General features: G+C 38.6%; 1 protein-coding gene across 1 annotated transcript in view; it reads left to right on the forward strand.

Annotated features, from left to right (window-relative positions):
• The window catches only part of TBCEL (tubulin folding cofactor E-like), an 86,184-nt gene that overhangs the window by 33,559 nt on the left and 36,845 nt on the right, over nucleotides 1–15,780 (forward strand). The window contains exons 2-4 of the mRNA XM_006833922.1: nucleotides 6,296–6,445; nucleotides 8,450–8,589; nucleotides 13,924–14,105. Coding sequence (XP_006833985.1) covers nucleotides 6,313–6,445; nucleotides 8,450–8,589; nucleotides 13,924–14,105 — 455 coding nt within the window. The 5' untranslated portion in view covers nucleotides 6,296–6,312. The remainder of the gene's footprint in view (nucleotides 1–6,295; nucleotides 6,446–8,449; nucleotides 8,590–13,923; nucleotides 14,106–15,780) is intronic.

The raw sequence follows: 15,780 nt of genomic DNA on the forward strand, positions 1-15,780 counted from the left end.
ACCCTCCTGCCTGGTTCCCACTCAGCCCAGGATTATAGTTCTCAGCACAGCCAGTTCCGCTACCAAAGGCAGGCCAACTCTGCCTCTATACTCCATTGCTCTGCTCAAGTGTCCACCTGCACAGGCCTAGATTTTGTGGGCTGCCCAGCTCTGTTAATGATCTCACTGCTCTGCTCTCCGGGCTGACTTGTCAACACCACCATCTGCCGGTCTCTTGGTTCCTGCTGTTCTAACTGCTGTCCACATTTCTCCATCTCTCTCAGCTCTACTGTAGTTGGTGCCATTTTGCTCCATCTCACATTATCTTTAGTGGTACAGTTCTTGACCCATGTTGCAGCCCTTTTAGGTGGTATCCTCCTCCCTTCTCTCTTCACCCCTCTTTTCTTTGTTTCTCTGGAAAACATCTATGTGACTGCCTGCTTAGATAAGCAAACTTGTGAATTTTCAGCAGGAGCAAGAATAACCAATCCCCTCAGTGGACTACAAGTTAGTCAACCCAATTGGGTGGATTTTCAAATCACTATTTGAATAACAAGTCAATCAGTTCATTCAGAGGATATAAAATAGGGTAGACTATGGCCCAACCAATCATTTTCAGAATTACAAATCCAAGGCCAGAAAGGCCATATATAAAGAAAAACAATTGCACTGCAATTACACAGTTTTTAAAAAGTTTTGTTTTCAAATATTTGGTAGCATAATATTGGCCAGGTAACTTTGCCAAATTATTTATTTCTTCTCTTCTTTAATGAATAGATGGTTCTTTATAAATCAGTCTACATCAGATAACTGAAAATAAATTTAAAAAAAAATTGCAATCATATTGATACTGACTCAGAAATCCTACATATAGTTTCTGAGACTATAAATCCTCATCTTTCTCCTACAGAGCAGGTGGTGGGTTTGAACTTCCAATCTGTGGTTAGTAGCCCGGTTTCTAACAATGCCACCAGCGTTTCTTAATTTAAACTACTTGAGAGTAATTTCCTCCTCTCTATAATTTTCAAGCTATGAAAACTCTTACTGAAGATTTAGCCACTATCCAAAAGTAATGCACATTTTGAATTATTATGTTATTTTTCAAAACTCGAAAATAATTCCCAATTATCTATTATCCCAGTAACTTGGAGCCTTAAGGGAGTACCTTTCTGCTGCATGAAGCACCACTCTTTGTTAAAGGCTTGATCCTTTGTTATCCTCTGCCTCCTGGTATACTTAATAGCTCCAAAGTCAGAATAATTTAATAAAATTTGGATAATTTAGATGAAAGATTTGGGTAATTTTATTACCACATTTTTTTTTGCTTACAAAAGAAGAGAAACTGGTCAAGTCTGAAGGTATTCATCCAACTCTTTTGTGCAGTCTACAGTGTGGCGTTTGCTTTCTTTTTTTTAAACCCTTGGTAGGATCTAGCAGCGCAGTCTGCTCTGGCTCTGTCCTATTAACCTTCATCTCAAGTGCTCTCCTCATTTTCATTGGAGTGGAGTTCTGAGGCCCCAGGTGTGCTTTGTTTCTGCTGTCATGTCTCTCTCAGCACTGCCACCCAGAAGCATTTATATCTGTGCTGCCCTCCATTTTACTTCTTTTTTCTTTCCTGGATCCTCATTTCCTTTTACAATTATTATTTTATATTCTACATAGTCCAGTGTGCACGACTTCTTCATAGAAAATGGGTAGCAGGGAGAGATTCAGAAATGCTTTGACAAATCATTAGTTCATCCCCGTACATATCACTCAAAATGCTTTTACATTTTATATAGAAGATGAGTGCAGATGGCAAGTTCAAATGATTCAAAAGGGCAAGCAGTGCAATGCAAAGCTCCTTCCAATCCTGCTTCGGATTTCCTTTCTCTGGATTCAACCATTGGTACTAACTTTACTAATTTTTGTTTATCCTTATAGAAGTAGTCTATGCATATATAAGTAAATAAATCCATTTTTATAGATTTAAAATGTATATTTTGGGACTTCGTGAGGATGGTACAGGACTGGACAGTGTTTCATTCTGTTGTGCATAAGGTCACTATGAGTCAGAATCCACTCGACAGCACCTCACAACACCACCACCAATAAGGTAGTGGGGAACATAGAGATTCTGTAATGGACCATGAACCGCAAGGTCAGTGGTTCGAGCCCACCAGCTGCTCCCTGGGATCAAGATGAGGCTTTCTGCTTCTGCAAAGATTTACAGCCTCGGAAACCCTATACAGAGTCACTATGAGTCAGAACTGACCTGACAGCACTTTACAAAAACAACATGAGATAGTGTTTATTTCTTTTGGAAGTGGTGAGGAAGGCAAGTAATGTTCACACTTATGAAGCATGCTACTTTACTATGATGTTTCTTGGTCCAGTATTTGGTCTTGCCTACCAACATAAGGCTTTATCTTGTATATTACAGTGTTAGTGGTCAGATGTGGCCTATTTCCTGTTGTCAGTTGTGTTGAGTTTCTTACTAATTTTGAACTTACCTATGATTGGGAACATAAAGTACTTGTTTGATAGCAACTGAGGATACCTAGGTGTTTGGATGTGTAATCCAGTAGTTTCTACATGTGTAATTATGTGACATTGGTTATATTCTTGGAGTAGTATAACCATTTCACCTTTTCTGTGTTGTTCTTTCCCCATTGACATAAACTCACTGCCCCTCAAAGTATATAATTTTTCAAGTAGCTGTTGTCAATTTGATCCCATGTAGATCTTAAAAGAGCATAATGTGCAAGGCAGATTTTACTAGTTAAGTTAACCTAAAACAATGTGGTTTTAAGATAGTTTTGGTTTAAGGTGTAAGAGTTACCTCAGGGCAGTAGTTTCAGGGATTTATCTGGCCTCCATGGGTTCCTGGAACTCTGGAGTCTATGAGAATTTGAAATTCTATTCTGCATTTCCCCCCATTTGACTATGATTCTGCTAAAGAGTACTTAACCAGAATGTTCAGTAATGGTAGCTAGGCATCCAGTTTTTGGCAAAGGGGGCAGTTGTTCATGGAGACAATAAGCCATACATTCCATACCGTCCAACTGTTCTTCCTTGTTCCAGGTGATTAGACACCAGTTGCTGTTCACTGGATGGCCACTTGCAAGCTTTTAAAATCCTGTCTTCCTTCATCGTTGTTGTTGTTTACTGCCGTCGAGTCTGACCCATAGCGACCCTGTATTGGGTTTCCAAAGAGCAGCTGGTGAGCTTGAACTGCTGACCTTGAAAATCAATCAACATTGCAGTTCAGCACATTAACACACAGTACCAAATATTTATCACCACATAATTGCCATGGTGAGATTTCTAACACTATTTGATTGTTGTATTCCCTCCTCTAAAACCTTTTCATTTCTTCCAGTTTCCTATAGGTTAAAGGTCAGGTTTATAAGACCTTAGGGTCCTATTTAGATAAAGGCAGTCCCCAGATTATGAATGAGGTCTGTTACTATGTCTTTAAGAATATGTAGATCAGTCAGAACAGGTGTGTATGGTTCTTATTTAGCCTTACATTCATGCAAGAAAAGGCTCCAAGCCTTTTTAGTGATTTTAAAGCAGTGCATGCAACAAGTGAAAGTGATTGTGATGACGAATCTATTGCAAGTAGTGGTTGGTTCTGTCAATTCTAAGTGAGGGCAAATTTACATAAATTAAAGCAGGGCTTCAAAAATGGCAGTGTGCTGCTCAAAGATGCCAGCCAACCACACAAATCTCTGAATTTGTGAGGTCCCCTACAGTCTGTCAGTAATCCGGTATCATGGATCAGGCTCCTGCAAGGACTCACTACATCTCTTCTGAGTCTCTCATTCCAGGGCTTTGACCCATAATTTTCCCTTTTCCAGTTATGGTGATAAATTATCCACTTTGTGAATAATTTATCAGTCTGTTCCTGTTTTCCTTCATTGGCCATGACCAAATATTCCACTATACTTTCTCGTTGTTGCTAAGTACTATCAACTCAGAGTGACCCTTTGTACAACACAGTAAAACATTGCCCAGTCCTGTGCCATCCTCACAATTGTTATAATTGAGTCCATTGTTGCTGCCACTGTGTCAAGTCATTTCCTTGGGGGTCTTCATTTTTCTCAGTGATCCTTTCCTTTACCAAGCGTGATGTCCTTCTTTGGGAACTGATCCTTCCTGACAACATATCCAATGAAGTTTCACCATTTTGCTTTCAAGGAGCAATCAGGTGGTTCTACTTCCAACACAGATTTGTTTATCCTTCTGGCAGTTCATGATATATTTGATATTCTTTGCCAGCACCCTAATTCAAATTCATCAATTCTTCTACAGTCTTCTTTATTCATTGTCCAACTTTCACATGCAGATGAGGCTCTTGAAAATACCTTGGCTTGGATCAGGCGAACCTTAGTCCCCAAACTGACATCTTTGCTCTTGAACACTTTAGAGGGGTCTTTTGCATAAGATTTGCCTAATGAAATAGATCCACTGGTTTCTGTACTGCTGCTTCCATGAACATTAATTGTCTATCCAAGCAAATTGAATGAAGTCTTTGACAACTTCCTTTTTGTCTCCGTTTATTATGATGGTACTTATTGGTTGAATTGTGAGAATTTTCATTTTCTGTACATTGAGGTGCAATCAATACTGAAGGCTATGTAGTCTCTTCATCAGTATGTACGTAAAGTCCTCTTTACTCCCAGCAAGTAAGGTTGAATCATCTGCATATCACAGGTTGTTAATGAGGCTTTCTCTAATTCTGATGCCATGTTCTTCATAGAGTCCAGCTTTTTGGATTATTTGCTCAGCATGCAGACTGAATAAATATGGTGAAAGAATACAATCATGGTGCATACCTTTCCTGATTTTAAACCACTCAATGTGCCCTTTTTCTGTTCAATGACTGACTGCCTCTTGGTCTTTGTACAGGTTTCTTATGAACACAATGAAGTGTTCTGAAATTCCATTCTTCAGAGTGTTTATCCATAGTTTGTTATGATCCACACAGTGGAATGTCTTAGCATAGTAGCTAGAACACAAGTGAACATCTTTTTGTTGTTTTCTATATTTAGTCAAGATCTAGCTGATGTTAGCAGTGTTATCCATCTTGCCATCTTCTGAATCTGACTTGAATTTCTGGTAACTCCCTGTCAATGTATTGCTGCAACTGTTTTTGAATTATCTTTAGCAAAAGTTTCTTACATGTGTTACTGCTGATGTTATTTGGGAGGGTTCCACTTCCATTGGGTCACCTTTCTTTGGAATGGCCACATATATGGATCTTTTCCAATCTGTTAACCAGTTAGTCATCTTCCAAATTTCTTGGCATAAGCGCCTCCAGTGTTTGTATTAGTTTGTTGAAAGATTTCAATTTTTATTTCATCAAGACCTGGACCCTTGTTTTTCTCAGTGCATTCAGTGTAGCTTGGAATACTTCCTTCAGTCCATTTGGTTCTTGAAGATGTGGTACCTCTGAAAAAAAGTGTATGAATTACAGTTCTCCTCTGACACACATGGGATTGCCATGAGTCAGAGGTGAATTGATGACCATTGTTTTAGAAAACAACAACAACAGAATGGTTGGTTAACTTGATTGTTCTTGAGCAATGAATAAGATACATGTGCATATAGGAAAGAGCATATGTCTTTTTAAAAGTACTTTATTACTTAAAAGTTGTAATTTCTGTACTTTTGCTTACAAGAAAAAAAGTGATTAAAAGTAAATTGTCTAAAGCAACTTGTATCATGTTACTGACCTGTTCACCACACTTAAATATGGGCCTAATTATTTCTCACCAAAAGGTCTTTCTCCTTTCTTTAATTTTTATTCTTGTTGTAGTTGTTAATGAACTACAATTCTCTGTTACCCAGCTCTAGTGTCTTCATGTTCTCTCCATCTCTGTGAAAGTACAAAACATCACTTTTAATGTTATTTGTTCATTCGTGTAGAAATTTCAAGTGTCTGTGAATGTATGTGTTTAAAGGATTCAGTTCAAACTGTTAAGCTTGGTGTGTTCAGCCTTGTAGTCCTTTTTCCTATTACCACATGAGCTCTGTACTCCTGCCAAAAGTCTTCATGTTATTCTTGCTTGGAAGTAATCTCTTTCTCTTCTAAATTTTGTGGCACGTTTCATCTGTACTGCAGCTTTCATGTGCTAACCTGTGATGCTGTTATTTGTCTGCATTTTTAGTGTAAAGACTCCACCACAATGAGTTCCTGGGGGTAGTGACCATGTGTTCTATGTGCGTGATGCCCAGCCTAGTGCCTTTTAAATCATTGGTTCTCAATAAATATTGCTTAGGTAATAATTTTGTAAATAAGTAATTTTGATGATTTCTTAGTTTCTTGTAGACTTTTAGGAAAGAAAGATGGATCAACCTAGTGGGAGAAGTTTTATGCAAGTATTATGTGAAAAATACAGTCCTGAGAACTTTCCTTACCGCCGTGGTCCTGGGATGGGAGTCCATGTCCCAGCCACACCTCAGGGCTCCCCCATGAAAGGTAAGAAAAATGGGATTAACACCATTTACTCACTGAAGCTTGTTTAGTTAAACACTCAACTACTAGCTGAAAGATTGGTGGATCGAGCCTATTGACAAGTGCCATGAAGACAGGGCTGGCAGTCTGCTTCTGAAATGTCAGAGCCTTGAAAATCCTCTGGAGCAATTCTATTTTGCACACCTACGATCACTATGAGTCTGAACCAGTTAGATGGTAACTCTGAAACAACAGCAACAACACTTAAGGGGTTAAGTCACAATGGTGCCTTCTTTCCAAATGATTGCTTTTATTTGAAATGATGAGTTAAATAGCCTTTCCCTCTTGTTATGATTTCAGTTTATTTAAGAACCTGGCAGGACTTTCTTAGCTCCGTATGGGTCCAAAGGCATTCTAGGTGCACTTATAAGTCAAGAATAATATTGGAGTGATAATATTTTAAATGTCTTTTCTTTCAAAGAACTTGGAGGGTACAAAGCAGGACAAGGATGATCTGTGCCTTCAAGGACCTTATATTTTCAAAGATAGAATGTTGTTATTGTTGTTATGTGCTGTGGAGTCAGTTCTGACTCAAAATGACCCTGTACAAGGTTTCCGAGGCTGTAAATCTTTACGGGAGCAGAAAGCCTCATCTTTCTCCCGCGGAATAGCTGGTAGTTTCGAACTGCTGACCTTGTGGTTCGCAGCTCGATTCGTAACCACTACACTACCAGAGCTCCTTCAAAGATATGATACCAGTTAGTTTATGTGAGCCAGATGAGTGGCACAGAACTAGGGGAAGAAATTTAGAAAAGGGCTAATTATTAGAGTCAGGAAAGGTTTCAAAACTGAGACGTGAAGTAGTCCTGCAAGAATGAGTAGAATTTGGTTAGAAGAGGAGACAGAGGCATTTTAGGAGAGGGATTTTGGTATGAGCAACAATCTACAACTAGAAATGAGTAAAATGCATTTTTTGCCAGCCTTTTAGTTTACTATTACAATTAACAATCCTTGGAAGTAGTTCTTTGTAACTATGTGGAATTAATATTGAATCTAAGTTTTAGTTCCTGTAATCAAAAGTTAATGAATGTGGGCTAGTTCTTTCTTGGTAATCTGTTTTTCAGGAGCCACTCCCTTTCTAAGAAATTTGATACTAAAAAGTACTAAGTTAAAAATGGTATAATTTGGAGGCTTTGTTCATAAAATTTACCTTCATAAGTCCTTTTATTATGACAAATGGGGAAAAGAGTGGCTGAAGTCTCAGATTTCTCCTTTTTATGTCAGTAGTAAGAATGGTTTGATTGGCTCATGTATTTTTATACCTAGCAACAGAGACTTGCTATCCCAGTTTGTCCAGACTTAAGATTCTGAAACACTTTGATTTTCTCTTAAGGTAATTATTTTTTAAATGAAGTTAATTTTCAGAAGGGACACATTCTATTTGGATATGAAATAGAGGCTGACTGATGGACAAGTATAAGAAAAAAGATGTTGAGTTTTTAATTGGAGCCACTTAAGTAAGGAAGATTTCCTGAATGATATGAACTTGAAGGATAGACTACTTAATTGTGATAATTCCACAGATAGCAAATGGTGAAGATAAAGCATCAGAGAGAAAAATGATCTCCAGAGTGATACTTTTAAAGTAAATTTAAGAAAAGAAAGAACTGAGGCTAATAAGGCAGGAGTTGTGCAGACCAGAATTGGCATGGGTCTGATGTTCCGATGATACTACAGTCTAGTATTCAGATGATGACTCTGCTGTTGGTGATTGTGGTGAACAATCCTTCTGGGAGTTAAACCCTGGAAGACTTGGATGGTACTGCTCCAGTGCTTTCTGATCTCCCCTGGGTTGTAATTGACTATCGCCCCTTAGAAGTACTCTTGGATCCCATTATATCCTGAAGCTTTCAGGTCCTTGTGTAATTTTGTGTAGTTTGGTTTTTACTTCTTGACGATTCCTAGGGGCTGAACATATGTAGACAATGTTTAGGCTAACATAGAAAGTGTCTGTTTCCCTTGATTCAGATCGCCTCAACCTCCCAAGTGTACTGGTGTTGAACAGCTGTGGAATAACGTGTGCAGGAGATGAAAAAGAAATCGCTGCCTTCTGTGCTCATGTATCAGAGCTAGACCTTTCTGACAACAAACTTGAAGACTGGCTTGAGGTATAGTTGTTATATTGCTGCATTTCACCAAAGTGCAGTAATAACCACTGTCTGTTGTTGATATTATTATACTGAATTCTTTGTCTCACTTGAGAGTCTGGTTGCATGTCTTAAATAACTGATTGCTTCAACCTTATTTCTGTGGTGATTTTTCAGTAAGCTTTGTTATTACTAATTTGTTTTTCCTCAGTGTAAAAACCACTGAGGAACTTTATTCCAGGCATCAAGAGGTTAATAGGATTACAGAGGTTTATACTCTTAACAATGTAACAAATTCTACATATTAAAAAAAAATAGTTTATATAGCATGTGTTTGTTCTCTACAATTAGTTTCATATTTATTACTATAAATTGACATACAATTGCTTGAGCATAAACCTAAAATTATAAAAATATATTGTTATTATTGAAATTTGTTCCAAATGTTTTAGAATTTTTCCTTTATTACTAAATCTCTGTTGTGGTTTAACACAAATGATATCTTTTTATTTTGGTGTAACTCTGAAACAAATAAACAGTAACAGCATTTTCTCTTATTATTTTGACATAACCTACCATTAGTGGATAGAAGATAACCTTTAAGAATAAGGGAAAAATAGTTCTTTCTCTTGGATTCATTTTCCTGCCTTAATTTAGGCTCTTATTTCTTGCACAGACTATTGGAACCATTTCCCAATGGGGTTCCCTGCCTCTAGTTTTATCTTGCTTTCCCTAAGCTATCTTCTACATTGTTGCCAGGTTCCTTTTAATAAGGTACATAATTATGACACTTTGCTGCTTGAAATCCTTCATTTACTTTTCATTGCCTAGAAGCTGAGGTCTGAACTGTTTAAGGACAGTCCTTCATCATATGGCCCTTTGCAATTTCTAGAGTTTTATTCTCCATCTTGAGCCAGAAGATTTTATTTATGGTAAACCTTATTCATTTGGGATCCACTGTTCATCTTCTCTTCTTGCCCACCTGGTCACTTCTGTTACTTCCTCAAGATTTGGCTCAAATGGCTTTTGTTCTGTTAACTTGTCCTGACTCTCAGCCAGATCATAATATATTGTAATCACTTGCTTACTTGACAGTTTTCCTACTAGAATGTGAATGTATTCAAAATACAGTTTTTGTCTTTTTGTCACCACCACTCATCATAGTAGGCACTCAAATACCTGTTGAATGGAATCATGAATTAAATGATTGTATCTTAAGGATTAATCAAGGCCACTTGCTCCAACTTTCTCAGTGATCTTGAGCAATTCATTTAATACTTTGGCGCTTCTGTTTTACTCACCCATAAGACAGGGCTGCTGATAAAATTCAGCATTTACTCACCCAGTAGATACTGAATACTATATAAATTTTAACACAGCTTTCTTGTTGAAGAAAAATCTGTAACCTAGTGTTCTTCAGTTTATATTAATCTACTTCATTGTCTTTTGAGACACTTTAATTAACATGCATGTGCTATCCAAAAGTACAGAAAAAAAGTGAAATTTTGAGAAATCCCCCAGAAATTGCTTTAAAAACTCTTTTATTAACACTTTTTTTCTTGTATTTTCTTCTTTATAATAAAAATAAAATACGGAAGATTGTGGTTAGCCAAGAGTTTATAGTTTGTTGTTAATTTAACTGGGGTTGTACAAAAATTATTGTTAATGCTTTACTTAGAGCATAATTCCCCTTCATCTTTTTCTGTCCTTAAAAGAGGTGAGGTAAAGCTAGCCATCATCTTCCATATGAAAGTCCTTCACATGGCAGAGTGACAGTGGGGGTTTGGTCTTTGTGCAGGAAATTAAATTGTATCATGGCCGCATACTAAACTCTTAAGTCCTAGGCCATCGATTCAAAATGTACTATGCATTTGGTCACAAAGGACATCAAACTAGAGAATATGTGCAGACTGGTATGAATTCCTTACTGGTACATAAGGAATATTTTAAACTGAAGATAGTACTTTTTCTCCAAAAGACAGCTCATTTCTTCATTTGTAAAGTGAGGATCAAAATGGCATCCACTTCAAAGGGCTAGTGGTATAGTAGATGAAATAATGTGTGTAAAAACCATTCTCAGAACATACTTCTTGGAACATTCTTGGAAGGAATTGACTTCTACTTGACTTTAGAGCTCCTGGACTGGACAGTACACAGTACTACATCTGATTTAAAGTACAGATGGCTTTTTCTTCCTACCAAGAGTTCTCAACCCTAGATGTCCTTTGGCATTTCCTATGGAACTCTAAAAAGAAATGAATGTCTAGGTTCTACCTGTGAAGCTTCTGGCTCAGTATGGGGGAACCTGGAAGCCAATTTATTCTTAAGCCAATTTATTCTTAAAATTTGAACCGTGGTTTTGATGTACAACCAGTGGTGCTATAGGATAAGAACTGGACCCCTAACCATAAGTTAACTGCTTAGGTTGGCAGTTCAAACCCATCGGCCATCTTCAGAAACCCTCTGTAGGGTTACTACAAGTCGGAATCAACTCGATGGCACTCAACAACCACATAACCAAAAGAACACGTTGATTGTGACTAGGACAGAGTAGAACTGCTCCATGGGATTCCACAGGCTGTAAGTCTTTACGGAAGCAGACTTCCATACCTTTCTTCCTCGGAGCAGCTAGTGTGCTTGAAGAGCCAGTTTTTCTGTTAGCATCAGAATGAGGGCTCCTTATTATACTTACCAGTAGTAGTTACATGTATTGAATGATTTTGTGCTATTAAGTGCCCACTATGCAGTAAGGAGCTCTGGTAGCGTAGTGGTTATGAATCGGGCTGGGAACCTTAATGTCAGCAGTTCGAAACTACCAGCTGCTCCGTGGGAGAAAGATGAGGTGTTCTGCTCCCGTAAAGATTTACAGCCTCGGAAACCCTGTACAGGGTCGCTATGAGTCGGAACTGACTCCATGGCACATAACAACAACATGCAGTAGGGAAAGGAGCTCTGGTAGCGTAGTGGTTATGAATTGGGCAGTGAACCCCAAGGTCAGCCAACTACCAACTGTTCTGCTGGAGAAAGATGAGGCTTTCTGCTCCTGTAAAGATTTACAGACTCGGAAACCCTGTGCAGGGTCACTGTAAGTCGGAACCAACCCCGCGGCACATAACAACAACAATGCAGTAGGGAGGAGTCCTGGTATGGCACTTGTGGGTTAATGCGCTGGAATTCAAAGTCGTTTGAACTGCAAGGTTGGCAGTTCGAGCTCACCAGCCGCTCCTTGGAAACCCTATACAGGGTTGCTGTGGGTCAGAACCGACTCAGTGGCACTTCAACAACAACATGCAGTAGTATGGAGTCCTGGTGTGGTGCCATAGAATATGTACTCGACCTCAAGGTTGGTTTGAACTGCAAGGTCAGCAGTTCAAACTCACCAGATACTCTTTGGAAATCCTATACAGGATCACTATGAATAGGAACCGACTAGATGGCACTTAACAGCAACAACATGCAGTACTGAGAGAGCACAGTGGCTATACAAGATAAGCACTGGACTGCAAACTACAAGGTCAGCAGTTCAAGCCTACCAACCATTCTATGGGAGATTGATGTGCTTCTGTAAAGGTTTAAAGCCTAGGAAACCGTATATGTACAAGGTTTTGAGCCAGGAGCAATACTATGACACTTAACAAGTACAATGCAATAGTTAAGGAGCCATGGGCTAAGTAGTGGGTTAAGTATTGTGCTGCTAATTGCACAGTTAACCACTCCATGGGAGAAAGATGAGACTATCTGCTTTTATAAGGATTTGACTGCCTTGGAAATCCTAGGGAGCTATTCATTCTACTCTGTCCTAGAGGGTAGCTATGATTTGGAACTCATAGGCAGTGGGTTTTTTATGGAGTATTATCCCACCTTTCAGGAGCTTTGGTAGCATAGAGGAGCTCTGGTAGCATAGTGGTTACGAATCAGGCTGCGAACCTCAGGGACAGCAGTTCGAAACTACCAGCTGTTCCGTGGAAGAAAGATGAGGATTTCTGCTCCCATAAAGATTTATAGCCTTGGAAACCCTGTACAGGATCACTTTGAGTTGGAACCGACTCCACAGCATATAACAACAACAACAACATCCCATTTTTCATAGAGTTTACTTTCTATAGGTGTGGAATAAAAAACCGGGTTTCTAAAAGAAGTACCAATTGCTGTGCTCAGTGCTTTAAATGTGTATCTCATTAGCCTTACCACCTATCCTTTACATTAAGTGGGTACCATTTTAGTTTCCATGTTTCAGAAATGGGGAAATGAAGCTAAGATTTAGATGATTCACTAGTTGTGGCATATTGGAAAGAAACATTGCTGTGACTTTTAGATTTCAGATTTGAGTTTTTTGAGTGTGAGACCTTAGTCAAATTATTTACCATCTCTGAGCTTCATGTTTCCTTGTTTGTTAAACTGAAAGTAGTGTAGCTTGCACATTCTCTTGGGAATTGAATGGAATAAGCAATATTAAAGAGAGGAGTACTAGGCAGAGCAAATACTTAAGGCCTGTGAGGCTCATTTCCTTCTGTATTTCCTCCTATGAAGTTGTTAACTAAAGTGGTAACATTGATGGTCATGGTGTCTCTTTCATTATGCAGTATAGATTCTTTTTGTCTTGAAGTAAAAATATTTTCAAGTCGCTACATCTTTGAACCAACCTGAAAATGTTTTCAAAGGTGATTATGACTATACAATTGTGACTCATACTGTGAGGTTTGAGCACATGAATTGCTATCCTGTGCTCTTCTGTAAATCTTTGTTGTTGTTGTTAAGTACTGTTGAGTCGATTCTGACCCAAAGCAGCCCTGCATAGGGTTTCCAAGGCTGTAAGTCTTTACAGGAGCAGAAAGCTTTATCTTTCTCCTGCGGAACTGCTGGTAGTTTCAAACTGCTGACCTTGAGATTAGCAGCCTGATTCATAACCATTATGCTACTAGAGCTTCAGTAAACATTTAATTGGCTTTAATGTTGTACTGGGAAGCAGGGGAGGGGAATAGTGAAAGAGAACTGCAGGGTCCAATCTCAGCACCTTAGGTTGTGTTGTCTAAAATGTCATCTAAACCATCTTTTCCTCATTTATCAAAGAGAGCATCATCATATAGAACAGAATAAAAACTTTGTTCAAGGCAGCTTAGGGACTCTTTCTTTTGTACCATTGATGATCAGTTATATCATTATTTCATAGAGTAGATTAAATCATTTACCAAGCTTTGTGGAGATTACTTAGCCCCCTCAGGTCCATCACTGACCGAGACTCCCTAATTTATGTAGTTGTTTGTCTGGAGACCCATTCACTTAGGTTTTCACGTATATGACTGCTGTTTAAGAGTTCTGATTATTCCTGACATGCTCTTCTTATTTTCTCCCTAGGTCAGTAAAATTGTGTCAAATGTTCCCCAGTTGGAGTTTCTAAACCTGAGTTCCAACCCTCTGAATTTGTCGGTTTTAGAAAGAACATATGCTGGGTCCTTCTCTGGGGTTCGCAAACTTGTGCTCAACAACAGCAAAGCTTCTTGGGAGACGGTCCACATGATACTTCAGGAGTTACCAGAGTAAGCCCAGACAGCATGATGGAGAGGGGGCTGTGTAGCCATCTGTGTTGTTACATACAATTACTGCTGATCTTCCATCTCAGAAATACTAGAACTACAGATTGAGTGAAGAATGAGGTTAGAAAATGAAGTCATTAGAATGATGGTGTTTGGGTCATCTGGTAACATTTCCATTGGAATACTGTCCAAGGTGTTGAGTAGCACTAAAATACAGGATATATCATCCTTTGGCTAGAAAATACCCCTGAGAAGTATGTATCACTTCTAAATCAACCCAACCTTTCTCCATTTTAATCTTCTGATTACCTGATTTAAGTATTTTGCCTCATTAGCCCTTTTCTTTGGGAAGAAAAAAAAAATCACAGTAATCTCTGAAATGTTCACTCTTACATGATTAAGTGTCTAGCTGGCCTGATGGGAAAATGGGCATTTTGATATTCTTTTCAATAATTTAAGCAAAAATTGTATTTTCATTTGTCAGTTTAGAAATGCTTTCTGCATTTTGTTCATATCTGTCAGGTTTTAGTACATATGTGTTCCAAGGTTTAGTACATATGTGTTCCAAGAAATATAGGAAGTTCTTGTTTGTTTTTTTTACTAAAAATGGAAAATATCAAAGCTCTTCAGAATCTGGTCTCACTTTACTAATTCCAGCTTAGTTTCTCACTTTCACTCGAATGAAACAGTTTCCTCGCTGAATGCATCCTGCAGCAGGACATATAGAGAGTGAGCTGTTAAATTCCCGTTCCATTTACTAACCATATGACCTTTGGTATGCTACTTAACCTCTTTGAGCTCAGTTTCCTTGCCTGTAAAATGGAATAATTGTACCTACCTTGCAGAAACAGAAAAGAAATGCAAATTGTCTGGCACAGTGTCTGATGTAGTGTAGGCTTTTTAATAAATGGCTGTTCATGTTGTTTCTGGAATTTTCTGTCTCCTTTCACCTGATTCAAATGATCCCGTCCTTCAAGGCCTTTATTTTAAGTTCAATTTTAGTTTCATTGTTACATGAATTGGTACTGTGCTCACAATTAGTGCTGCTTTAATTTATTACTTAGTTTTTAAGCATAAAATTAGTATTTTGTTGTTATTAAGTACCATGGAGTCGGTTCCGACTCTTAGTGACCCTGCACAGGGTTTCCGAGACTGCAAATCTTTATGTGAGCAGAAAGCTTCATCGTTCATCCCATGGAACAGCTGGTAGTTTTGAACTGCTGACCTTGAGGTGAGCAGCCCGATTCGTAACCACTACGCTACCAGAGCTCCTATTTTAGTATTTGTTGCTATTGTTAAGTGCCTTGAGTCGGTTCTGACCCATAGCAACCCTTTATAGGGTTTATGAGGAGCCCCTGGTGAGCTTGAGCCACCGACCTTGCAGTTCAAACGGCTTTGCAGTCCAGCGCATTAACCCACAGCGCCATACCAGTTTAGTATGTTGTTGTTGTTATGTGCCGTGGAGTCTATTCAGACTCATAGCCACCCTGTACAGGGTTTCCGAGGCTGTAAATCTTTATGGGAGCAGAAAGCCTCATTTTTCTCCTGCGGAACAGCTAGTAGTTTCGAACTGCTGTCTCTGAGGTTAGTAGTGCGATTCGTAACCACATGGGCCTATATAATTCCCAGTTATTTTATTTATTTTAAGTTTTGTCTTGTTTTGAGCTCTAGGAAGAAA

This window comes from Chrysochloris asiatica, unplaced genomic scaffold, assembly GCF_000296735.1.
Source record: "Chrysochloris asiatica unplaced genomic scaffold, ChrAsi1.0 scaffold00008, whole genome shotgun sequence".
Lineage (NCBI taxonomy): Eukaryota > Metazoa > Chordata > Mammalia > Afrosoricida > Chrysochloridae > Chrysochloris > Chrysochloris asiatica.